At 44.1% G+C, this 26,562-nt stretch overlaps 1 protein-coding gene across 4 annotated transcripts in view; it reads left to right on the forward strand.

Moving 5' to 3' along the window:
* The window catches only part of CUL1 (cullin 1), a 106,596-nt gene that overhangs the window by 63,143 nt on the left and 16,891 nt on the right, over positions 1–26,562 (forward strand). For all 4 annotated transcript variants that reach the window (XM_043589814.1, XM_043589812.1, XM_043589811.1 and 1 more), the window contains exons 3-9: positions 375–549; positions 2,644–2,811; positions 6,908–6,958; positions 7,167–7,257; positions 8,452–8,615; positions 14,200–14,362; positions 15,232–15,362. In XM_043589814.1, the coding sequence (XP_043445749.1) occupies positions 375–549; positions 2,644–2,811; positions 6,908–6,958; positions 7,167–7,257; positions 8,452–8,615; positions 14,200–14,362; positions 15,232–15,362 (943 nt within the window). The remainder of the gene's footprint in view (positions 1–374; positions 550–2,643; positions 2,812–6,907; positions 6,959–7,166; positions 7,258–8,451; positions 8,616–14,199; positions 14,363–15,231; positions 15,363–26,562) is intronic.

Below are 26,562 nucleotides of genomic sequence, written 5' to 3' on the forward strand. Positions count from 1 at the left end.
TATAATTTTTTTTTTTTTTTTTTTTTTTTTTTTTTTTTTTTTTTTTGCTATTTATTTTTGAGAGACACAGCATGGGCAGGGGAGGAGCAGAGTGAGAGGGAGACACAGAATTGAAATAGACTCCAGGCTCTGAGCTGTCAGCCCCAGAGCCCGACGCAGGGCTTGAACTCAGAAACCACGAGATCATGACCTGAGCCGAAGTCAGACGCTTAACCGACTGAGCCACCCAGGCGCCCCTTCGTTGTCGCGTTAACAGACTTTTGTTGATGTATTGTAAGCATATTGGTATGAACATACTTTCTTTAAAAATATTTCAGTATTAATCACTGTTGGCACTGATGATGCATGTTGATTTCCTTAACTTTTCTCCCAAGTCACGTTTATAACTACTGCACGAGTGTTCACCAGTCAAACCAGGCCCGAGGGGCTGGCGTCCCTCCCTCCAAATCGAAAAAGGGTCAGACGCCTGGGGGAGCTCAGTTTGTTGGCTTGGAATTATACAAACGACTTAAAGAATTTTTGAAGAATTACTTGACAAATCTTCTTAAGGTAAGACGTTGTACGTGTATACTTATACTTACTTTTTATAACAGAATGTAAAAGAAAATAGTGAAATGATGGTTCTAACTCGATTGAATGCTAAATCTCTCACTGTTACTTGTTCATTGTTTTCGGCATTGATGTTTGCATGAAGCTATTTTGCTCTTGCTTAGTCTTTTACCTATTATGAAGATGAAGCTTTCCTAAGCTATATTCTGTTTTTTAATTTAAGTTAGAAGGCTTTGATAGCTTTATATCCGATTAGTACTTTTCCTTAAATCACTAACCATTTTGTATTTGGTTGTTAGAAATTAACGGACCTTTTCACTTCGAGCATCTCATTATGAATTCAGATCACCTGTGTTGTATTTTGACCCCAGTGTGTTGTTTTGTCTAAAAATGTACAAATGATCGTAAGGTTATCTAACCTTTGGTAATCACATTTTTCCACTGTGACCTCCTTTTGCACATGGTCGTGTAGTAGTGTATTTCAGAGCTACGATGAAATCGTGCCCTTGGCTAGGATGGGTTTCTCTGCGAACATCCATGGCCTTCGAGTATGGTTCCTCCTGCTCCGAGCCGTTGCTCGGACGATGATAGTTTTTCCCCTTCATCTTCTGCCTTTTCCTTCCTCAGTCTCCATCCTCTGTAGGAAAGGCAGTGTGATGCCTGCCTTCCATCCAACCACAGGATGGGCAAGTGCTCCTTCATCGGGTGCTACACATGTCACATAGAGTGAGTGAAGACATCTATACTCTCGACCCTGGGAAGTCTGTGCTCTGTGTATATGCTTTAAAGATTTTTTGTTTACACAGACATTACGCAAAATTTTCAGCATGCTTCAAAATTGTTTTTCTTAATCTATTTCACAAAGCAATTGGAAACTTAATATCATTCTAACAGACCATAGTTGATTGACCACAAATTGTGACTAAGATAGCATGATTTTCATGTTCCCTAAACTGTGTGTTTCGTAGAGTTTTGCTGAAACCGCTGTGTCCTTCTGTTTATTCAGAACACTTTGTAAAGTGAACACTGGAATTGATGATTCTTCAGCATTAAAGTGAGGAACAGGAGTATATTGTGTTGTATGAAAGTATTGGGAACTGTGCTCTATCAGTGATATCTTTGCATTTTGGAAAAGGTCCTGAGTGGCAAACCTTTACATTTGATAGTTCATTTCTTACTGAAATTTAAGTGAGCAAAAATCTGGTTGTATCAAGATCTGGTCAGGTTTTCCTGTGGCTTATGGGCTCACTTGTGTGCCACGTGTTTGTGGGGCCTCAGTTCTGAGGTTGACGACACTGAAGCAGGGCGAGCGGGTGGCCTTCCCAGGCCCTCGGTTCATGGCGGGACTGCGTCCCTCGTTTGTCACCTCTGTGCTTTCTTGCTGCAGTGTATTTCAGGGACACTGAAGTGGAATATGCAGTTTTTAAGGAGGCAGATTTACCTTGCGGATGTCATTAATACCGGAGGAAAAAAATCTCCTGTTGATCCTTCACATAACAATTTGTGGTTTACCTTGTGGAAATCTGGGTAAAAATAATTTTGGTGAATGCACATTTTCCCCTTGAGATCTTGTTAAAGAAGAAATATTGTACCATTACACTTATTTTTACAGAAATGCAACAGATTATTGTAAAAACTATTAATTTATAGTTTTTAAGTAAATTCAATGAAGGAAGCAGATGCATTAAAAAATCGAGTAGTATTGGCCCTGTGGTCTAAATTGCTAATAGGACATTTTAATTAACTTTAACTGAAAAATATCAAAAACGGGGCTGATTTTGAGGTAAATTCCTTATTCCCTTCATTCTAAAAGTTGGAGGTACTTCGTATGAGTGTATGTGATACATAATATTCCACCGTGGAAAGTTTCCATTTTGAAAGAATTTTCACTAAAATTCTCTCTATAGTCTGTTCCTCACAAGCTATATTCTTATGAGAATTGGTGTTAATGAGCATGTTTTTGTATACAAAATAAAAAGCTCATCTAAAACCGAACACATGGATGTGTTTTTAATGCCGTAGGTTTGTTTTAGTGAACTTTTAATTTATCATGTGACAAATTAGTCCTTAAAGCTTGGGTTCACTTGTTTTTAGGATGGAGAAGATTTGATGGATGAGAGCGTACTGAAGTTCTACACTCAACAATGGGAGGATTATCGATTTTCCAGCAAAGTGCTGAATGGAATTTGTGCCTACCTCAATAGACATTGGGTTCGCCGTGAATGTGACGAGGGACGGAAAGGAATATATGAAATCTATTCTGTAAGATTTTTTTAAACACCTTTCACGTGTGTGCTTTCTTAGTGCTGCCTCATCTGTCAGTAGGGGGAGCTAGGCGAGTAGTGAAGCTGTTTTCAGACCCGGAGGCTAATTTCCTTTGCTTTAATTTATCGACAGATGACTCTTAGATATTTTGTGGCAGGAAAGGATGAGTAAATTGGAGTTCTGAAATACAGCCTCCACACTTCTGCATTTACTGATAAGTTTCTTCCGCAGTTACTCGACCAGCCGTCCAGTCTAGCCTGGAACTGTCCCGCTTGTAGCGCTGGGCATCCCACGTGCTGGCTGTGTCAGGCAGATCCAGTCCCGAGCCGGGGACCCGGGCCTCCCAGATCAGCCCTCGTGGCCTCTGTGGTTTGGGAAGCTGTTTAGGGAGAGGACCGTGTGGTGAGATGCCCTGCCTTCTTTCTTTACAAAATAATACGATACTGACAGAGTTGAAAGTTGAAGGTTCTTTTTGGACGGCATGAAAATAGATTGTGAAAAGGCAGAAGTCGAGTGACTGAATCACTTTCATTAATATGTTTGTTTCTTAGTTCCATTGGTTTTCAAGGTGTGGTCCCCAAACCTGCCACATCATGGACACCTGGGAACTTGTTAGCAATGCACATTACTGGGCCCCAGCCTCAACTTACTAGAAACCCTGGAGGTGGGGGTCAGCAGACTGTTGGAGTCCCTTGAGAGGACTGTGATGTCCAGTCAGCTTTGGGGACTGATGTCATAGACCAGTGGAGGGGAAGGACTCGACAGAAGGCCTGTCTGTTCGGAACGGGCTATCAGATGCACAGACTGTCCTCTTCTTGAACCAGTGATGTGAACATGTTAAGTTCTGCATAATGAGATTATCTCCATCTCCCAGAATGCTGGTATATTAGCAGTACTTTATTGCTTTATTTTGGACAGATTTAATAAAAGGAAAATGTAATGTATCATAGATTCATGACAAACTAGTATCATTTATATATATCCTATATATGTGATATGTATAATGAACAAAACTTTGTGGATTTAGTGTTTTGAGTTGAGCCTTTTGTACTTTCCTTTTTCTTTTCCACTCACAAATGCTTTCTTTACGAATCGGCATGATTTGGGTGATTTCTTCTTGGATGCCACCTTGACCTGAAACACCACACGAACCCTGCAGTAATGTCACAGACTCCTAAAAATCGTTACACCTGAACTTTTTGTGTGCTATATTCAAGAACAGAGAAAATAGAAAGAAGTTCAAGTATACTTCGTAGGCTACGATTTTCAGCTTCTATTTTTTATTTACTTTGAAAATTCATACCTCCTACATCCTTAAGTACTGTCTGTAGTAACCGTTTGGAAATACAATATGCAGCCGTAAGTTTTAGCAAAGACCAGTGAATACCCCTGTCTAGAAACAGTATTTCCTCTGTGTGCTCTTCAGTGAACCTGTTGAATTCATAAAGTTCAAGCATCAGTTGACACAGAGGAACAGTTGGGCACAGTGATCTCTCATTGTATTTTCCAGGAGTTTCAGAAGGTGGGGATGCTTTGTCGCACAATATAAAGTTTTACCTTTTTTTTCCTAATAATCCTTTCTTCCTTTTTAATTATAGAAAGTTGTTGTTTTCCTTTCATGTCCACAAGAGGACGTAAATTAATTTCATTATTGATACATTAAAGTGACGGAGCAAGATTTTTTCCTGGACTCCGTTCCTTGTTCGTCTGAACTTTGTCTGGTGTACATTTGGCCTTGCTTTCTTATCTTGGCATCTCTGCTTCCTTTCTTCCTTCAAAGTGACAAGTTATCCAGAGTCAAATTAGACTTGCCTAAGGCTGTCTTGATTTAGAACAGTGTTTGGAAAAAAGTTATTTTTAAAGGTGTAGTATATCTTTACTAGAAGTTCATGGCCATGGCATTGCATTTTCCCTCCTTACTCTTGCTTTAAAGAAGTCTTAGGGCGCCTGCGTGGGTCAGTCGGTTAAGCGTCCGACTTCAGCTCAGGTCACGATCTCGCAGTCCGTGAGTTCGAGCCCCGCGTCAGGCTCTGGGCTGATGGCTCAGAGCCTGGAACCTGCTTCCGATTCTGTGTCTCCCTCTCTCTCTGCCCCTCCCCCGTTCATGCTCTGTCTCTCTCTGTCTCAAAAATAAATAAACGTTAAAAAAAAAAATTAAAAAAAGAAAGAAGTCTAAGACTCGAGGCGGCAGAATTTGCACAGGGAAAATCGCCCCAGGCTTGCCTTTCTCCTGAAAAATGAGGCTCTTCCCTTCTAACATCTTCTTGGACATCATAGTTTCTAATTCCGAAATCTTATTTTTTTTTTTTTTAATTTTTTTTTTTCAACGTTTATTTATTTTTGGGACAGAGACAGAGCATGAACGGGGGAGGGGCAGAGAGAGAGGGAGACACAGAATCGGAAACAGGCTCCAGGCTCTGAGCCATCAGCCCAGAGCCTGACGCAGGGCTCAAACTCACGGACCGCGAGATCGTGACCTGGCTGAAGTCAGACGCTTAACCGACTGCGCCACCCAGGCGCCCCCCGAAATCTTATTTTTATGGAAACATTACATGAGTATGTATTGTTCGTGCTTAATTAAAAATAGTTTTCTCTTAGAATGAAATCTTGCCTTTTGCAACAACATGGATGGAGCCAGAGAGTGTAATGCTAAAGCGAGATAAGTCAGAGAAAGACCAATATCGTACAGTCTCACTCGTATGTGGAATTTATGAAACAAAACAAATGAACCAAGAAAAAGAGACAAACCGAAAAACAGACTGTTAACTCTAGGGAACAGGCTGATGGTTCCCAGAGGGGAGGTGGGCCGGGGCAGGGCTGAAATGGGTGAAGGGGATTGAGAGTCCACTTACAGCGATGAGCACCAGGTCACGCATAGAATTGTTGGACACGCGAAACTGGTGTAACGCTGTTAACTGCACTGGAATTCAAAAAAAGTTTTTAATTTTTTAATCTTTATTTTTTGAGAGAGAGAGAGAGACAGAACGTAAGCAGGGGAGGGGCAGAGAGAGAGGGAGACACAGAATCTGAAGCAGGTTCCAGGCTCCGAGCTGTCAACACAGAGACCGACGTGGGGCTCAAACTCACAAACCCCAAGATGATGACCTGACCCGAAGTCTCGGACACTTAACTGAGCTACCCAGGCGCCCCCCAAACTTTTTGAATAATAAATAAACGAATTTAAAAAGTAGTTTTCTCTTAAATATTGCTTTTCATGTTGCCTTTTTTGTGTGTGTGGTAGGAACATTACTCAGGGCTTATTGCATAAATTAAATTACACATAATCTTTTCTGAAATACATCTTACATCAACCTAGTCTTATCTGTGGTTAAATTTAGGAAAAATAAGATTGAAAGCATTTATGTCTAAGTGAGTTTCTCACCAGTTTATATTTGAATATTGAATTGTTAAAAATTTGAATTTTACTCAATACTACCTCTCTCAATAAACAGCTGAAAATCATTTATGAATTATAACCGTTCCCCTTGGGGGAGCATTTTTATAGTGATTTTCTGGCATAACTTCTGTGGAAAGTTTTAGAAATGCATCAAAGACTCCAACACACATGAGTGCAAGTGAAATGGGAAATCTGAGCAATTCCTATATAGTGAACCACGTCTATTTAAAGTGTGCAATTTGGTGCGTTTCCAGCCGTGTGCATCCGTGCAACACAAATCACCACAAGTAAGATACACAACATGCTGAATTTTTATCATCTGTTACTTAATTTATCGAGTATTAGGAAACTATGATAACTGGAATTATCTTCATTTAGATGAAAAATTAAATTTGGGCCAGGGAACAGTGTTAGAGGTTGACTCCACTGACACCCTGTAAGCTGATATGTTTGGTCTCCTAAAATCCAGGTTTTCTTTGTGTCTGAATTATTAAAATGGGAGCTGATAAGCGGCTGTATTTCGAAACCTCTTGAAGTTGCTAACTCGAGCATCTCTGATGTCATGATAGATTTTTACCCAGTTATAATCTAGAAATACTGATAGATGAGATTCGGGCTGATTCCTAGGACTTCAGTCTTAGAAAAACGTGGTGAAAGTGTAGACCTCTTACACTTCTCCTTTTTCTTTTCATCCAGCTTGCGTTGGTGACTTGGAGAGATTGTCTGTTCAGGCCGTTGAATAAACAGGTACGCACTTGTGTGAGAGTGTGCGTGTCGTCCTGTTAAAACCCCCTTACAGATTTCATTTCGTAGGCGTTGTCTCCTCACAGCTTTAGAATGCCCTAAGAGTATCTAGCACCTTGCATTGTGTAATGTTCTCAGTCCGAGAGATGTGTAGTAATATACGTGCTGTAGTCTGTAATCTACAGGTCTTTTCCCTTTATCCTTCCTAAAGGTAACAAATGCTGTTTTAAAACTGATTGAAAAGGAAAGAAACGGTGAAACCATCAACACAAGACTGATAAGTGGAGTTGTACAGTCTTACGGTAAACCATTTCCCTTCACCTACTCGGAGTTTTCGTGTCAAATGGCAATCCTAACCGTGTTCTGACAGATTCGTTGACGGATATTTTAGCTGTTGTGAAAATATTGTTTGCATGTACAAGGGCCCTCAAAAAACTCTCTTTAAGTGAGTGTGATTCTGTTTGATTTTACCCCTCACAAAAAATTGTTTGATCTTTGTTTCTCATGGGACTTTTGAGGAGCTCGACATTTGAATTATTTTCTGCTCTCATACTACTGAATGACCGGATATATAATATGATGGAGTGTCATTAATGGAGTGGGAAGAGGACCAGAGACCTGGGTCAGCCTGAAAAGTTGAGATTGAACAACTGATGAGCTAATGCAATGTTCGGAAAACTTGAGTGGCCTCGTGTTTCTCTGAAAGTTTACATTTAGTCCTTGTGGGGAGGCAGGTGAAATCAGTGAAGGTGATTAAGAGATAAACCTCTAGTTATAAAAGAAATGTCATGGGGGGTGTAAGGTACAGCATAGGGAATGTAGGCGATAATACAGTAACTTTTTAAGGTGACAGGTGGTGGCCGTACTTCACTGTGGGGATCATTTTGTCATATTCACAAATATCAAATCCCTGTGATGACCTCCTGGAACTGATAGGCTACTGTACGTCAGCTACACTTCAATTAGAAATAAATGTCGTGTTGGGACACTTGGGTGGCTCTGTCGGTTAAGCATCTAACTTCAGTTCACGTCTTGATCTCGCGGTCTGTGGGTTCGAGCCCCGCGTCGGGCTCTGTGCTGACAGCTCAGAGCCTGGAGCCTGCTTTGGATTCTGTGTCTCCCTCGCTCTCTGCCCCCCCTCACTCGCTCGCATACGTTCTCTCTCTCCTTCTCTCTCTCTCTCTCTCAAAAATAAACGTTTAGAAAAAAGAAATGTCATGTTTAGTAAGTTTTTTAAGTGAACTTCACGATAACTTTGAAGCATGCTTGGCCACGGGTCAGAATTACTTCCTTTTATGTCTTGGATTTTATTTCTTTTTTCTTTCATTGAAGCCGTGTACTTCAGTGCACACCGGTGAATAGCAGGCTTACCTTATGTCCTGCCATTTTCCATTTACCTTTTAAACGTAACTTAAGCTGAATGTTACTCATGGGTATGTTGGGTAAAATGTAACAAAAACTAGGGTAATTGAAATACAGTTCCTATCTGTTTCTAGTGGAGTTGGGGCTGAATGAAGACGACGCCTTTGCCAAGGGTCCTACGCTGACAGTGTATAAAGAGTCCTTTGAATCTCAGTTTTTGGCCGACACGGAGAGATTTTATACCAGGGAGAGCACTGAATTCTTGCAGCAGAACCCAGTGACTGAATATATGAAAAAGGTACGCTTACATACGGCGCATACGGTAGGCTTCAGCTAACACGGTTCTCGCCGCTCCAGTGGGTTATTCTCTTTGACGTGCACAGCTCTTTCCACGGATCATGTCTTGGGCAGTGTTCCCCTGCAGTGTCCGTAGCCCGGACAGATGCTTCTCCCCGCGCACCAAGGAGCTTTCATAATAACTTCATCTGACCGTCGCGGCTCCGTGTTCTCTCCAGGGCTCTGAGGATCTAACTGTCAGAGCGTGTGGCTTCTGTGTTTTGAACTTGCTCTCCTAGCATGGGTAGCTGTAGCTAATGGAAGCCACAGGCTTCAGTCAATGAGAAGATAAGTTTCGAAGAACTAGCTGTTGCTAGGTTTGCGAACTTTGCTGTTTTCCCTTCTCAACTGTTCCCTAACAGTCTCCGGTACAGCCTTCAAGTTTACAGTAGAGGAGATCGTGCTGAAACCACAGGATCTAAGATTGGTCACAGACTGTACCGTAAGTCTTTTTCAGTACTGAGTGATGTTCCAGCGAAGTTCTGGTGTAATTTTTTTGGTTCTCTTTCTTGGGGATACAGGTGTCCCGGACTTTTCTCCGTGAGGAGTGACCTAGGTTAGGAATCAGCACACCTGTTCTGTAAAGGGGCAGAGGGCAAATATTTGCGCCCCACGTGGTCTGGCAGCTGTTCAGCTCTGCCTTTGAGGGAAGAGCAGCCATGGCAACATGTAAACAGATGCGTGCGACTGTGTTCCAGTAAGATGTGACTTAGAGGCAGGGTTTGGCCCGTAGGCTATAGTTTGCTGACCCCTGACCGAGATGTCCAAGGACATCTCCAGGGAGCCTGGGCCGACCGACCGTGCCTCATCTCTGCTTTGCCCTTTATTCTCTGTTGGCCGGGAGAGGAGGGGACCGCACAGCCACTCAGGGCAGGTGCTGCAATCGAGATAGCCGGTCAGCCCCCCAGGACAGCAGTGTGAGCAGTGTGCCTCTGTAGGCACACAGCCCCGCCCAGTGTGTGTGACGTTCTGGGTGCCTTTTCCCCTAGGCCGTCATGGTTGTCAGTGGGCTTGAGAAGTGTGCAGTTGAAAGTCCTTGACGAACAGATTTCTGACATCTCAAAACCTGACAAAAATGGCAGTCTTCGGAAATACTATCCTTGGAACAGTATTAACTCTTTGTGTCTATCTGTGGGTTAAGTTAGCTTTTTGGTGTGCCGACCCTAACCAGCTCATTCTGAGTGTCAGTTGCCTGACAAATGAACTTTCGGAGCAGAATCTGTTTTCAGTCTTATAGCATCGCCTGTTATTGCGGGTTTTCCGTTTGGCAGTGTCGTTTTCATGATCACGTCTCTTCTCGACTCTCCTGCATCTGGTGATTCTTTTAAAAGTGGGGTCTTTTCTCAGGGTGCACATCGGCAAGAGCGACGCTGGGTTCCCGTCGCCTCCATTATCCACTCCCGGGAAGGTGGTGGTGACACGACGGGGTCTGCTCTTCAGGCCAGAGACTTGAGTGCCCCCACAGTGGGGAAGTCTCATTTTTAGATCAGGCCTGGAACCGGAGGCAGCTTGAAGAGCAGAGATTGCCAGTGTGTGCCCTGCCTTCGGGGCTGCAGCATGCTTCCTGCGCCCCGGTGCCCTTAGAGGGGGTTCCTTCCTACAGGGGTTACAGGTTGGGCCTGGATCCAGTTGGATCTTACCAAACATGACTTCCCTCACATTCTGGAAGTCCATAACGTAGAGGATCTATGAGCATAAAATTGGAATTTAGCTGTATGAACAATCCTCCTACCTAGAGCCTTGGGCTGCAAATGTCATTTTAAATCCCTATTCAGTCATTTCCTGGGGAGTTGACCTAACCTTTCTGGTCCTCAGTCCGTCTCTCCTTCCTTCCCTTCCCTCCCTCCCCTCCCCTCCCTCCCCCATTCCCTCCCTCCCCTCCCTCCCTCTCTCCCTTCTGCCCATCCATTTATTTTTGAGAGCAAGAGAATCCAAAGCATATATTCAGGCTCTGACAGTGCAGAGCCTGATGTGGGGCTTCATCTCATGAACCGTGAGATCATGACCTGAACCGAAATTAAGAGTGGACCCTTAACTGAGCCACCCAGGGGCCCCTGGTCCTCAGTTTCTTCATCTGTAAAATGAGGGTAATAAGTTTTAGTTTGTTTTTAAGGCTTTATCTTACTATTATTATTATTTTAAAATTTACTCAGTTTTGAGAGACAGAGTGAGTGGGGGAGGGGCAGAGAGAGGGAGACACAATCTGAGGCAGACTCCAGGCAGGCTCCATGCTGTCAGCACAGAGCCGGACACGGGCTCATACTCACGGACTGTGAGATCATAACCTGAGCTGAAGTCAGACACTTAACCTACTGAGCCGCCCAGGTGCCCCAGGTCCTCAGTTTCTTCATCTGTAAAATGGGGGTAATAATTTTTTGTTCGTTTTTAAGATTTTATTTTTAACTAATCTCTACAGCCAACATGGAGCTTGAACTCACAACCCCAAGATCAAGAGTCACATACTCCACCAACTGAGCCACCCAGGTGTCACGTAATAATTTTTATATTGTAATACATATATATTTGGTGCTTGGCAGATAGCAAGCATGATACAAGCATTCATCATTCAGAACCTCCAGTAGATGCCTGAGAATATGCAAAACCAGGAGATAAAAAGTGGCACGTTTAATTCAGTAACTTCAGGGGAAATTATGTTTATATTAAAACAGTCTGTCAGGAAATAATATACAAAACTCCTGAACAATATTGAGATAAAGCATGAACCTTTAAAAAATACTCTGCTTTTAGCCGCTAGTTTGGGCTAGGTGTGCAAATTCCCTGAGGGGTCTACGTTCCCTTTTCTGTGATTTGAGGGATATTTTAGTGGAAACATTTGAGAATCCTCAGTAGGGATGGCTTTGATGAATTAACGACCCAAAGCCACATTAGGGTTTTTAACACATCCTGCTGTCTCATGTGATTGAGACTCGTGTGAGCTACAAAAGATTTGTTGACTGTTCTAGGTTACTGATGTCAGATGTTCAGTATTTCATTGATTTCCTTTTTTGGCAGGGAGTGGGCCTGCTTTTCCTTTTGTTTTTCCTGCGGAACCCATCCTAGTAGAATTAACAGGGACAGTCTTTCATTGCTTCGTTTTATTTAGTCATTTTGAACTTGGTCCTGGGGGCGCCTGGGTGGCTCAGTCAGTTAAGCGTCCGACTCTTGATAGCAGCCCAAGTCATGATCTCACGGTCCTGGGATCGAGCCCTGAGTTGGGCTCGGAACAGACTGCGGAGCCTGCTTGGGATTCCCTCCCTCCCTCCCTCCGTCTCTCTGTCTCTCTCTCTCTGCCTTTCCCCCACTTGTGCTCTTGTGCTTTCAAAATAAATAAATTTTTTAAAAAATTGAATTTGATCCTGGTGTTCTGGACAGTGATGGTCAAGAGCTTACTTGACCTAGAATCCACAAACGTGATGACACGACACTGGATGCTTTGGTCTCTTTATATTTAAAACAAGCTGTTACTGAGGCCCCTCTGTCCTTTAATGTTTTTTAGTCACTCGGGCCAGTTTACTCTCTCCTTCCTTCTCGGCCCCTGCGGGAGGGTCCTGTGGCGGAATGCTGCCCCTACCACAGTGCCTGAGTTGGAAAGCCACTGTGACCCCCCCCCCCCCCCCAGAGAATGAGTCAGCAGTCCCACCAAGGCTGTACCTTTCATCTGGGCAGGGGTAAAAGTTTGTTTTAGGAGAATGCAGAGTTTGAAACAGAGGAGTTTCTGCTGCCCAAGGTGATTTATGTTCTTCTAGGAAACAGGTATAACTTCAAACAGAAAAAGAAGTGCTTTTTGGTTTGCATGTCCTGTATTTTACTATATCGCTTGCATTCTTGAGGCTTAGTGAGTATCAGATCTGAAACAGTACGCACTTAACGTAGAACTTCTCAGTTAAAGTACAAACGATCCCGTATGGTTTAAAATAACTTCATAATCAGAGAATATATACACATTAATTGTAGGCTTTTTGGAAAATACAAGGAACATAAACCTGCAAGCTTGGAACGCTAAGTATGTATATAAAACTAGATAGGAATAATTCTGTAGGTTTTTTGGTAACTTGTTCCCCCCCCCCCCAACTAATTTGTTACATTAACATATTTTATTGTTACTTATTTTACTGGATAATAGTATTCCATCAGCCAAATATGCTATGCTTTCATTACTTCCTACCAGAAACTTGAGGTTTTTTATATGTCTTCTTTTATAAATTGTTCCTTTTCCTTTCATGTTTTTTTTTTATTTGGATGAACTTAACTAATTTTTCAGGGATCATTCTGTGTCGAGGACCTTGACATTTTGATAAATGCTCCAGATAATTTCCAGGTTTATTTTGTTCACATTTGACCATTTGGAATGTGTAATAAGGTTCTGACTTCTGTTGTTTAAATAACCATTTCATTGTTAGTAATTTTTTTTTTTTAATTTTTTTTTTTCAACGTTTTATTTATTTTGGGGACAGAGAGAGACAGAGCATGAACGGGCGAGGGGCAGAGAGAGAGGGAGACACAGAATTGGAAACAGGCTCCAGGCTCTGAGCCATCAGCCCAGAGCCCGACGCGGGGCTCGAACTCACGGACCGCGAGATCGTGACCTGGCTGAAGTCGGACGCTTTAACCGACTGCACCACCCAGGCGCCCCTCATTGTTAGTAATTCTTGACAGCATAAATCCCGCCTGCATTTTTTGTTTCTTGGCTCTTGAGTGTTTATTCTTCCAGTTGAATTTTTATAGATTTCTCCCAAATTATACCAAATCTAAAATCATTTTGGAAAGTAGGGCACTTTTACAATACTAAGTATAGTATTTCTCTTTCTCACCTGATTAATTTGAGATTATCATTGAAATTTCGTCATTGCTTTGATAATTTAGTGATTCCTCGGTGATGCTTTATACCACACATATATCTGTTGATACACTGTAAAATATACGGACTTCTATTTATTTTGCTGCTCTGTTAAATTACATCTTTGTTTTCCTCTCTTCCTTGAAGGGAATGGTAAGAAATCGAAATGCATAAATAATCCAGTAGTTACAGAGGTATATACTCAATGGTTGGCAAGAGAAGGCCACGATATTTTTCCTTAAAATTTGTTTAAAAGTCTGATTACTAATAACTCTTTCCATGTGGTCATTTCAGGGAATAGATTCATGTGACTCTTGACTTCAGGTGGCTTTCAGTCAAAAATAAGGGTTCTGAACATGGTGTCCACGGATAAGAGAGGGTCCATAGGTGTCTCAGAGTATACATAGGGATACTGCCCCCAGAAGGTGAAAAGCCACTTACCTGAAGGACGAAAGTTGACGTGAACACATCTGAACTAACAAAGATAATCTTGTGAAGTCATTTGAAAAGGAGCTAGAGGTGGAAATCTGTTGCAGAGAAAATGGAGCACATCAGTGACCACTTAAACATGGTTGGCATTCACCTAACGTCACAGGACCTCTTCCCTTTTCTCTTAATGTATTAGAGCTTGTGAATTTAATTTGCCATTATTCGTGTAGCACTTCTTTAGAAATGAATCCAGACGGTTCACTCGAATTAATTCCTGCAGGCAGAGGCCCGTCTGCTCGAGGAACAGCGAAGAGTCCAGGTCTACCTTCACGAAAGCACACAAGATGAACTAGCAAGGAAGTGCGAGCAAGTGCTCATTGAAAAACACCTGGAGATTTTCCACACAGAATTCCAGAATTTGTTGGATGCTGACAAAAATGAAGGTGAGCCACTCAGACTCCCTCCAGACCTGGGTTTCTCACGATCTGCAGTTTTGAGGTTGGTTGAAACTCTAGAGTCAGAGCTGACAGCATCACCAACAGCCGGTTTTGAAGAGATGAGTGCGCGGTGAGCCTGGTTGTGCACTGATTTCGGAGCTCTGTGGAGTGTTGTGGGGAGGACTTTGGGAGAAGAACATCTTTTCAGTCAGCGTTCTTTGGAGGGTTACTCGTCCCGTATACTCTGGCATCGACTGATGCTACCCCTGACTTGTCCTTGACTGTTTTTCTTCTGAAAATTCTTCAAGATGAGAAAGCTAGTATTTTGTGAAAGCATTTCTCTTACCCTTCAGGTTTTACTGGGAGATGCAAGGAGCTCAATGAAAGATTGATGTTTGGGTTCAGAAGTTTTCTCTTTGGCCTTCATAAATTAACCATCTGCCATTCAAAGAATTCGGGGGCCCTTTTGTGACTCGTTTGTATAGTTGGGATAGATACTCAAATACTCTTTAAATTTATTCCTCTTTTTAAAGTCAGTACATGAGTGCCTGTTATGTATCTAGCATAAATAATATCTCGGTCTTGAGAATTTGAGGAAGTATCTGATGCAGCTTCTGATAAAAAGACTTTTTCTATTGTTAGATGTTTCTCATAGTAAAGGGAAAAATAAACTTTCATGAGAGGACGGTTTCGTTGTTACTTTCAGCTAACTACATGTATACAATTCAGTTACAATTAAAACGATGTTGATGATTTCGATCAAAAAGCACCATTTTATCTCAAGGCATCTGTGATCACAGTATACGTACATACTTGGCGGAATGGATATGCAAAGTTTGGTTCAGTGCATAAGACGTGGCACCTTCTTCTTTCAGATTTGGGGCGCATGTATAATCTCGTATCTAGAATCCAGGATGGCCTAGGAGAATTGAAAAAACTTCTAGAGACACACATCCATAATCAGGGTCTCGCAGCCATTGAAAAGTGTGGAGAAGCTGCTCTAAATGTAAGTACCGTTCCTGAGAGTAGTCGGGCTTCACCGTTTCCGCACACGAGCTGCAGGTGTGTGTCGTATGCTTGCGTTGACCAGTCCAGGTGGTCAGGTTTTCCCCAGAACTCTCGTGAGGAACCTTGGTTTGGTGTTTTAATGTAGAAGGTTGATGGGCCTCTTTGCTTAGGAAGTTCCTCCACAAACTCTTCTCGGGCACTTTTTAGGCATTGAGGATGTCATTTCTTGATTTTTTCTCCCCTTTCATTTCTTCTCACGTTTCCATTCCTTGCACTAGAAGAGCAAAGATCTTCCATAGAAGGAACAGGCCCAAGCCTCCTAGACATGTGGCTCTGGCAGCCACAGACCACAGGCTGCACCTGTTGGTGACTTGATCTGAGGGCGACCCTCCAGCGGAAGGTAACAGGGCTGTTTGCCCTGGATAGGCCCTGTAATGTGTAGCATTTCTCATGATCCTCGCCACCACCACCCCAAGGAGGCTCATGGAATATTCCTGCTAGCTGAGCTATGATTCAGGTGATAATTTTACATAGGGAATACCTCGTATTTCTAAAAGATGGGTAAGTTGTCATAGGGTTTTGGCCCTGTCGTGAACTTCACTTTCGATAGTGTTTTGGAGAACTAATGAAGAAGAAAAGCTTCTAGAACATGGTTCTTATATCTAAATCAGAAAACTCTCTGATTTTATCGTTTGATGTTATTTTTGACAGTACTGTCTTTATACATTTTTTAAAGTCTTCATTTCCCTGTTAACTTTGCAAGGTTCCTTTTAAAGTTTATTTATTTATTTTGAGAGAGAGCATGCATGCGCGTGTGAGCAAGGGAGGGGTGGAGACAGACAACCCCAGGCAGCCTCCATACTGTCAGCGCAGAGGCAGATGCAGGGCTCGATCCTATGAACCGTGAGATCACGACCTAAGCCGAAACCAAGAGTCCGATGCTTAACCAACTGAGCCACCCAGGTGCCCCTGCAAGTTTCCTTGTAATTGTGGGGTTGCTGCCTCCCTTTTGGCACATCCATGAATTATTAAAGGGATAGATGTAAACCCCTTCCTTTAGGTTGATAAAATAATTAATTTTACACTTCTGAGACGGAAGGGAACTGGCTTGATGGTGGGTGTTGTGAAGGAGATCTCCAGGTGTCAGTAGAAGCCTTAGTGTGATGTCCCAGTGTCGGGACGTATTGTCACCTGGCACGACTGAGTCACATCCCTGACGGTCCTCCTGGGGTCACATCCCAACCCCACTTGTGGGACCTTGCTGCTGACATGGTTTTTCCTGTCTGTCTGTTGGGTTTTTGGTTTTTGTTTTTTTTAATGGAATGGTGATGATGGCTGCCTCAGGGTTTTTGCAAACACATGATCCTTGTGAGGTGCTTATTATATCTGGGAACATAAGTGCTAAGTGCTCCGCAGTGATGACAGTTTTATTTAAGTTCAAAAACTCATTTAAAAATCATCCTTCCATCTCGATGACCTTATTTCCAAACTAAATGTTCCCTTTTAAAGGGCCTGAAACACATACACACATATACATGTGATGTGGCTCAGGAGCGGCCAGCTTGATGAAGGTCACTTTTCAGCCACAGTGTCTGGTGTTTCCGCCGTGGTTAATTCAAAACTCAATTGAGCCATATGAGCAGCGGAGCCAAGTAAATGACTTCCTTTCCTTGAAATGAGTTAAGTGGTGGGGAGTCTGTTATTTGGTCAGACGCAGGTTGGGAGAGTGGCTGTGTGAAGCAGAGTTGGCTTTTTTTTGTTTTTTTAATTTATTTTTTAATCTTTATTTATTTTTGAGAGAGAGACAGAGCATGAGCAGGGGAGGGGCAGAGAGAGAGGGAGACACAGAATCCCAAGCAGGCTCCAGGCCCTGAGCTGTCAGCACAGAGCCCGACGTGGGGCTCGAACCCATGAACCGTGAGATCGTGACCCGAGCCAAAGTCGGAGGCTCAACCGACTGAGCCACCCAGGCGCCCCTAGAATTGGCTTTTTGGCGTGAACCATTGTGAATCACGTCTGTGCTGTGAGAGGCCCGCAGCGGTCCGTGGTGCAGATGAACGCAGTTAGATAATTTTCACGGGAATGATGGGGCGTTAACTTCTGATAGCCACCTTTTCCAAACCAAAGTAAGGTCCTAACTGGGGAAATAATCGCGCTATAATTCTAAGTACTGCTGTTCTTTTTGATACGATCCCTGCCAGTTGACTTGGTCAGTGAATCTTAAATCTGGCATTTACTTTTTCATGGCCAGTTAAAGCAAAAGTGTAGTTTCTAAGTAAAATTGTTTCTTTATGTGTGGAACCTTCATCTGTCAGCAATAAACAGCACAAATAAACCATCCTTACCAGCAGTTATATTTTACTGGAAATTAAACTGTTATAAAAAAGATGTTTTTAAGTTTATTTGTTTTGGGAGAAAGAGAGCATGCTTGCCCTCACACAGGCCTGGGAGGAGCAGAGACAGAGATAATCACCAGCAGTCTCTGCACTGACAGTGGGGCTCAAACCCAACAAACCCTGAGATCATGACCTGAGCCAGAATCAAGAGTCAGACGCTTAACCGACTTGAGCCGCCCAGGCGCCCCAGAAATTAAACTTTTAAATAATCCTTTTATTACTTGAACATAAGCCAGTGATTCGCATGAACTTAAAAAACAAACAAGGTTTTCCTTTGTGGAGAATAATCTATATAGCTTGATAAATTTAGGACATCTGCTTTAACTTTCAGAAGTCAGACATTTCTTTTTTTAAATACATCATTGATCATAAAATAATGTGAATAATTATAATGATTTCCATAAGAACTATTTTTATATTGAACTCATGAAACTGGTTTTCCAAGTTATTCTTGTGAAGAAAATTGTTTCTTGAGGATAGCAGGTACATTTCTCTGTTTTCTGCAGGAGTTTTTCCTCAATTTCCATTTTATTCTTTTATTTCTTAAGTTTCGTTTGAAATCATGAGGTTGCAGTGCCATCTAAGTGGTGCCTGAGTTTCCTGCAGAAACTTCCCCAGCCTGCCACCCTTAGTCAGCAATGAGGGAAAGCCGCAAAGCTTGAAGAAGCTCACATAACAGCATGTGTACTCAGCGCTTAGCCTGGCACATAGGAGGTGCTCAAGTACTCTTGTAAGAAAGAGTAAATATCGCTGCTCAAAACACAAATAATTTTAGGGGTGCCCAGGTGGCTCAGTCGGTTGAGCGTCCAACTCTTGGTTTTCTCTCTCTCGCTCTCGCTCTCTTCCTCCTCCGCCCCTCCCCCACCCGTGCTTTTTCTCTCTCTCTAAAGTTAAATTAAAAATAACTTCAGGTAGGTATTTTTATCATGAATGTGGTAAATGTAAAAGATACTAGAACCCAAACCATGATGGTTTTCCAAAGCCCATTTGATGCTGGAGAAAAAGCAGCAGAGGAAAGAGATTGTTTGCGTTAGTTTAAAGGGGAAAAAAAAAGCTATTATACATAATTTTAAGTGGGATGTAATTACTTTTTTACAGTTTTTAATGTTTGAAAATTGTTGCCTACTGGAGTTGAATCGTAGTGTATGAAAATCATTTACAGTGAGCGTATTAAATGTCATACAAGGCACTGCCTAAATGATTTTTTTTAATGTTTATTTTTGAGAGAGCACGAGCCGGGGAGGGGCAGAGAGAGAGGGAGACACAGAATCCGAAGGAGGCTCTAGGCTCTGGGCTGTCAGCACAGAGTCTGACGCAGGGCTTGAACTCAAACTGCGAGATCGTGCCCTGAGCCAAGTCAGATGCCTAAGCGACTGAGCCACTCAGGCTCCCCTTAGATGATTTTTTAAGGACTAAAAAGTCCCGTGCTTCCATTTTTACCAAACAAAACAGGTGAAGTTTTCACAGAGAAATGATTTACTTTGGACTTCTGGTGGATTTTTGTTTTAGCTGGTCTTGAAAAAGTATTGATTAGAAAATTAGATTTACTACCAATTAGTTTGGCCTAGACTGTAATTATCACAGGTTCCAAATTTGTAGTGTGATTTAAAATAACATTTCGTGTATTAGAACCTTCAAAACCTACCTACCTGTCACAAGGTGAATCTCCCTCTCTTTACCTAAATAAGAACTGGCAGTCCTCGTGTCCTCGTGAAGCGTCACTGAAAGAGAGCCCTTAACACACGCGCTATTTTTAGATGTGCCGCTGCTCGTACCTGCCCCGACACCCAGACCAGTGAGCACTTGGGAAGGCGGTGTGGATCAGGGCTCAGGGAGCCCTGGGAGCACAGGGAGCTTCAGACTGAATGGCACCTGAGCAGATCAATGCAGGCCCATCTTACCACCAGTGTGCAAAGTTCCACTGTATTGGGAAGAGCTCTCTAGCCTTTAGAGGTCCTCATGATTGAGCACATTGAGGCTTAACTGATACGCTAACTGATTTGTGTGTAACTGATGCAAGGTAAGCTAGCATATTGCATTGGGACACCCAGCAGGACTTCGGGAACCTTGGACACAAAAAATGTTCAAGGATGGGATTTAAAGCTGGTTTAGAGCTCAGCGAGGAACTGGATAAATCATTTTTAAATAGACGGGTTTGTTTTATAGGCGAGTTTCCCATGCATGGCTTCCGGACTGAAAACATGGGGGCAGCTTGGTAAGTTAGCCTATTGACGTGGCCCTCACACTCTTCTCGAAGTCAGGATTTGAAAGATCGTATGTGCTTCTTACATAGATGGGCCACAGCACTACATTTGTGTTCAGACGTTGGCAGTGTAGTAACTAGAAAAATAATCTGTATTAACATCTAGAGGGAGGATGGCCTGTCCACTTAGGTCTTAAGGGGGAGCATCCTGAAAGCAGAGCCCACACATCGGCCCCGTGTTGGTTCTCAGGTTGTCTAGCTGCCAGAGCCGCTGGCTCGTGACGCTGGGCACCGGTGCAGCTTAAAGGGCCAGCAGACACCACAGATCAAATTGAAATCACTGTTTCCATCCCTTGAGCGAGCATTTATGGCATTCCTGTGATGGGATTGATGGCAGGGATCCCACATTGAAATGCTTCACCTCTGCCATCTCATCCAGCCCCCATGACTCCGTCTGCCTAGGGCCTAGACTGCTCGTTCATTTTTACGCTCACATTTTCCTTCCTCCGTGTAGGGCATGCCACTTTGCCCATGACAACATCTGTAACCTAAAATGGTGTGATTTTCCGCCGAGCCCGGACCTGGCCTCAGCGTCCTCTCACACCAGTAGAGCCACCTGCCCACCAGCCCTGCCTCCGCCCCGCCCTCTGTGATGAGTCCACAGGGCATGGACACGGCCCCTTCCCCGCCTGCCAGGGCTCTCTGTCCAGGCCCGGTGGCGCCGTGTTCACCTGGGCCCCGTCCCCTCGTGCTCCACACGGTCGTCCGGTTCTCCTTTCCCGTTCGTCCCCCATGATGCTTCGCTGCAGTCCTCAGAAGTCCTCTGCACACTGACCGTGTTACTCCACGATCATCTTGTTTTTAACAAAGCAAAATAAAACCTCTCCTCTCTGATAATATATTAAATCTACAGTATTCTGTTAAGTCAGAACCTTCTTCATACTTACCCCATTCTCTTCCCCGCCAAATCACTGCCCTCTCCGCTGGTGACACGTCCTCCTTGCTTTCTGCTCACTCTGTCCTGCTTTCGAGCCCAGCGCAAACCCTCTTTGCTTAAAACCATTCTCTGCTAGCTCTTCTAGCCCGAAGCACTGCCCCCTGTCCTTTACTTTTATGACATTTCTAAAAATCTCTCCTGTGCCACTCTGTATTTGTATGTCACTTCTGTGTTTCCTGTCACTCCACTGTTGATTGTAACTCCCTGAGGATACAGCTGGCACCTCATTATAGTTGATACTCTAGTTTTAGTGCTGGTGTCTTGTGTGAGAGATATTTCTTGATGATGGTGACGATGATAATGATGGAGGAAGAGCCATTTGCTACGGGGCCAAAATGTCCTTTCCGTTTTTGTTTTTTTGTTTTTTTTTTAATTTTTTAATGTTTGTTTTTTAGAGAGAGCACGTTCGAGAGAGAGCAAGCGAGCTCTAGTGGGGGAGGGGCAGAGAGAGAAGGGGACAGAGGATCCGAAGCGGGCTCTGTGCTGACAGCCCGATGTGGGGCTGGAACTCAGGAACCGGGAGACCATGACCTGAGCTGAAGTCAGATGCCCAGCCAGCTGAGCCCCCCAGGCACCCCAGCTCTCCCCTTTTATCCTGTGTTACTCTGCGTCTTCGTCATGTCCCCATCAGCACCTGGATGCTCACCGTTTGTGAATATGCCTTGCTCTACCTGTCTCGCTCTTCTTTCTGCTCAAACACATTCCGTTTTTTTTTTCCTACGCGTTAAACACCTGTTTATCTTCCAAAACCCAGCTCAAATGACATGCCATCCACCAGCCTTTCCCAATCATCCCTTTGAAATGGTAGCATGTCGAGCTGTTCATATTCACACTGCTTTATATGTTAGATCTCTGTGTAAATGTCTTCTATAAGAATGGCTTTATCTGTCTTCATTTCTGCACAACTTAGCACGGTGCCTTGTACAGTATGGGCTCTCCGCATGCAGTACTTACGCTTACTAGTACTCCTCGTCGTTCCCAGCAGGATTCAAGGCTGCTTACACAATACGGAAAAGACAAAGGGATGTAAGAGAGGGAAGCAAAATAAGGATAGGAAACACAAACGAAGCTAAGTGTTAAGACAGCGGAGTCTAGTATTTTTGCTAGAGATGGGTCCCAAACGTGCCTCCAGTTCTTTGCGGTCAGTCCGAGTGCTTACTGGTAAAGGCAATGGGTAATGTGAGGGACAGTCAGCTCCTAGATTCGTGGTGACCATAAAGAATAAGCCTGTAACTCAGAAGAACGAGTTTGTTGCCATTCAGAGCTAAGAATACTTTCCCCCGTGGCCCATCCTAAAGAAAACACCAGTCACGTGGGCAGTCATCAACATTACACTTAAAAGTAAATGTGACACCAGTTCATTGGACAGCTGTGCGATTTCCCTTGACAGTAGCTTATAACAAAATACCAAAACAGAGTTTAGGAAAAGAGTCTGTGCAGACGTGTAAGTACCTGCTAATGAATGCTTGACGATACGGTTGGTTCCATGTTGAATTTTTAATCAGCGCACGATCTCCCAGTAATCTGGGTGCTATTGTACATCCCTACAAAGAGGGCTTCGTACGTAAACATAAACCAGGTTAGAAGAGAATATTTCATTACTGTCTGTCTTCAGGGCAGAAACGGCAACAGATAAGCGCAAAGCTGTCTTCGACACCGTATCTTGATTTAGTAACCTCAGTCTAACAGGGATTGAAGTGTAATCCAGCAAGAGTAGGCTTGTAGATACTTTGATGTCCAGCGGGGCCGTTGGTCTAACAGTGGGGGTGTCGGGCTGCAGAGATGGACTGGGGAGCACAGCCACGAAAGTGTACTTGCAGCCTGGAGAGAGAGTGTGTGCTTACGGTGGGGGGAGACGTTTTCAGGAGCTGCCCGGGGCTCTGGCTCCAAGAACGATCAGGGTTAAAAAAGGGAGCACTTGAGGGGCGCCTGGGTGGCGCAGTCGGTTAAGCGTCCGACTTCAGCCAGGTCACGATCTCGCGGTCCGTGAGTTCGAGCCCCGCGTCGGGCTCTGGGCTGATGGCTCAGAGCCTGGAGCCTGTTTACGATTCTGTGTCTCCCTCCCTCTCTGCCCCTGCCCCGTTCATGCTCTGTCTCTCTCTGTCCCAAAAATAAATAAACGTTGAAAAAAAAAAATTTTAAAAAAAAAAAAAAAAAGGGGAGCACTTGAAATGGACAAGTGTACAGGCAGAAATACAGTCAGGAAACTCTGACGGCATATTTTTCTGTGTAAGACTAAGGAGTGACGAATCTAGGACCTTATCAGAATTACTGTGTTTGGGTTGAGAAGCTGAGTTAGAAATAATTACGGGAACCCAACTGTTCGTATCAACTTGCACCAGAAGCAGCAGGGTAGCACAGCACAGGGTGCTTCTGGCAGATGTGGGTTTCATTCCTACATCCAAGACTCCCTTTCTCTTCTGGACCCAAATGTTTAAATAACTTGGTTCTGACTCAGCCATTCTGTGGGTGCCGGTAATAGAAGAAAATTACCCACACGGTGATAAAATTGGCCAGGGAATCTTACATTTGGAGTCTGACCTGCTTCACCTGGTCAGAGGGGGTGGGGTGCACACCCCTGAAATCTTACGTAGGAGGAGGGCAGGGTAAGCAGATTCTGGGCTTGCACGGCTACAGGCTGTCCCTCAAAGCTGAGCGATGGAGTATTGGGACTGACTTTACTATTCTTTCTTATGTTAAATAGGTTTGAAAGTCGTCCATAATAAAACATTTTTTAAAAAGCAAACGGAAAAAAATGTACCAGTTTTGATGTAGTAGATGTGGGAAAGGAGGAAGGGCGGGGGAGGGGATCAAGGAGGTGTCTTAGGACAGAACAAAGCAGTTTTATATAGTAATTCACACTGACAAATTTAATTACAAAAAACTGATAATATGCTGATAATGGAAATCGGTTCAGAAAGCCTAGAGTTGAATTTGTGGGTCTGTTTTCTGTCTTGACGTGAGATGAAAAGAATTACCATTTTCTTTAAAAGGAAAAATACACGAGTGTTCATTTTTGGTTTGGGATAACCAGGCTCTGAGAAGACTCACTCTTGGATTTTTATGTCCAGGCTGTACCTTTCCTTCTTTGAGCTGGGGGCAAGTCTGTCATCTTCTCACAGGCAGACCAGTTACGGAAGCCTCTCGCTACCCAAATCTGAGTTTACTCCCATATCAAACTACATTTTGGTTTAATCTTTGCTGTGTATTTTTAAGTCCTGGTGGCCCTTGCGTGGCCTTCAGACCAGTTCAAGACCACCCATGAACTTCTCTTACCAACCGCCCCTTGTGGAGATGAGCAAGACCACCCGGTCCCCCACTTAACCTCCTAGGTGTACCGCATCTGTTTCTGAACGAACGTAATTACACTCTGCAACGCACTCTGAGAGGAGTGATTGCTTTTCCTGGCAAGTCCCACTTAGCTCCGCTTTCAGAATTTTCTATCACTATCGCTCTGTGCCTGAATGTAGTCAACTTAGGGCTTCAGTGCCGACCAGGGAGTACCGAAGGGGTGCGGACAGGGTCTCCAGCCTTGGCTCAGATCAAGGGGAGTAACCAGGGAGGAACAGAGGCCAGGGCCAGTGATGAAAGCCCACCCAGTTACATAACTGGAATCAGAGCCATGATTACAAGACAAATACATGTGATTGAAGCAAAAAGTAGCAGGTGGACAGAAGTTACAGTGATGAGAACATGGAGCACTAGTTAAAATTGGTAGGTCTTTTGGTCTTGGTATTTTCAACTCTAAACTACACTCAGAACAACTGGTGATTTCTGCTTATCAGAAGAGATTAGATGATGGAAGAGAAAAAAACCAATAAAAAAGTACGAGACTGTCACATCGCTAGGTGGTGTGTGAGGCGCCTCTGTTGTCTCAGTGTTTTGGGTTTTGCCTGTTATTTAATACAAAAATCAGTCTTACTCCCTGAGCGCACAGAGACCCGTAGAGGAGGGAAACCTCAGATACAGGGGGAAGGGGGAACGCCGGTCTAGGGTTAAAACTGCCACAGGTAATGGTCATGGTGGTAATCTGTGTGCCCACGGACTCTTACCTGCTTTTCTCTGTAGTGGCTGGTTTGTGATTGTTCCTTTCCTGAAACTTTGGCTTCTCTGTGTTGGGTGTGGAGATGATGTTCTCCAAGGACCAAATGCTAATGCTCGGGGGGGAGGGGGGGGGCGTAGAAATACTCTGCATGGTGTGTTTTCATTAACCAAGACTTGGTTTCTTCTCCTTCTTCAAGAATAATCGTCTCCAGGTGAGGTTGTGACACAGTGTCTGGCAGGGCCCCACACATCCTGTGGGTGCTGGGTGGTGACGGCCATCCTCAGAAGGCTCTCGTAAAGCTGCCTTAGTCCGGGCTGGACGGGAGATGTGGGGGTCAGGTGTCCCTCAGAGGTATCTCTAGGTGAGAGCACGTCTCTGGGGATGGGTCACATCCGATGCTGGCCTGGAGAGCACCACCTTACGTACCTGAAGTGGTGAGGGTGAGCCTCTCGAGCCTGTCACCCCCAGCGTACCTCTTTGGGCGGCGTTAGAGTGTTAGGGTCACAGGTGATCCTGAGAACTCCTACCATATACCAGCTCTCCGTGAGACGATGCCCTCAGACCTCAGCTGCTGTGTGTGCGGTGCTGCTTTAAGGAAGATGGGAGACGGGAAAGTGGAAGTGAGGCTCCATATGTTTCTTTTGGTGAAATTGGTCTTTAGGATTATTTTTTTAGTGGCCGTGTGTGGGATAAAAGGTAGTATTTCAGTCACGATCATCCTGGTTTCTGATCCAGCCGTTTAAGAAGAGTTGGTGAGTGCCACTACCCTGTATGCTTCTAAGCAAGGTGGACACGGTCCCGGCAGGCTTCTTCGAGCCTACGCCCGGCAGGAGAGGCCGCCAGTAGCAGGGACTCGCAAGTGTGGTTGGCCTTCCGGGGGCAGTTCGGGTGTCGCGTGTAACAGGAGGCCTGCCCTGTCCTACAAGTTCCGAGAGCTCCTCCGAGGAAGTATTTGAGGCCAGTGGAGGAGCTGAAGCTAACTAATCAGCAAGGGGTCCTAGACAGAGCGAAGCCCCTCAGTGAGCATAAATATGGCCCATTCTGAGAACCCAGAAGTCTGGTACGACTTGAGAAGAAGGGAAGGTGGCACAGGGAAAGTAAAAGGGCAGGCACCGGCTGGCCAGGCCAGGAGACCTTGAAAGCCATGTTAATGACACTGCCTTAGTCCTAGGGGCAAGAGGAAAGCAGGTCATGGTTGTAACAAATGCGAAATCGATACAATCAGATTTTTATTTTCTAAACGATCTGTATCGTATAAAAGAGAGCTTAAAAGGAAGAAGAGTGTGAGTGTATGGCTAGGCCTGTTTGGGTGGTCAAACGGAAGATGGCATGGGTTGGTGAGGCTGGGGGTGGGGAGAAGAAGGCCTTAGGAACTTAGACTCTGTGAGGTACCGGTGTTTGTGCCCGATCATTGTTGATGCCGGATGATGGGTTCATGGAGTGTATTTTACTATTCTTTGTGATTTTGCGGAGCGGAGATTTGAATTTGTCTACAATAAAACATTGAAAGAAAGGAAATGGAAAGAGATCCGGAAGAGAGGCAGGTTCAGGGCAGAG

This window comes from Prionailurus bengalensis, chromosome A2 (genome assembly GCF_016509475.1).
Source record: "Prionailurus bengalensis isolate Pbe53 chromosome A2, Fcat_Pben_1.1_paternal_pri, whole genome shotgun sequence".
Lineage (NCBI taxonomy): Eukaryota > Metazoa > Chordata > Mammalia > Carnivora > Felidae > Prionailurus > Prionailurus bengalensis.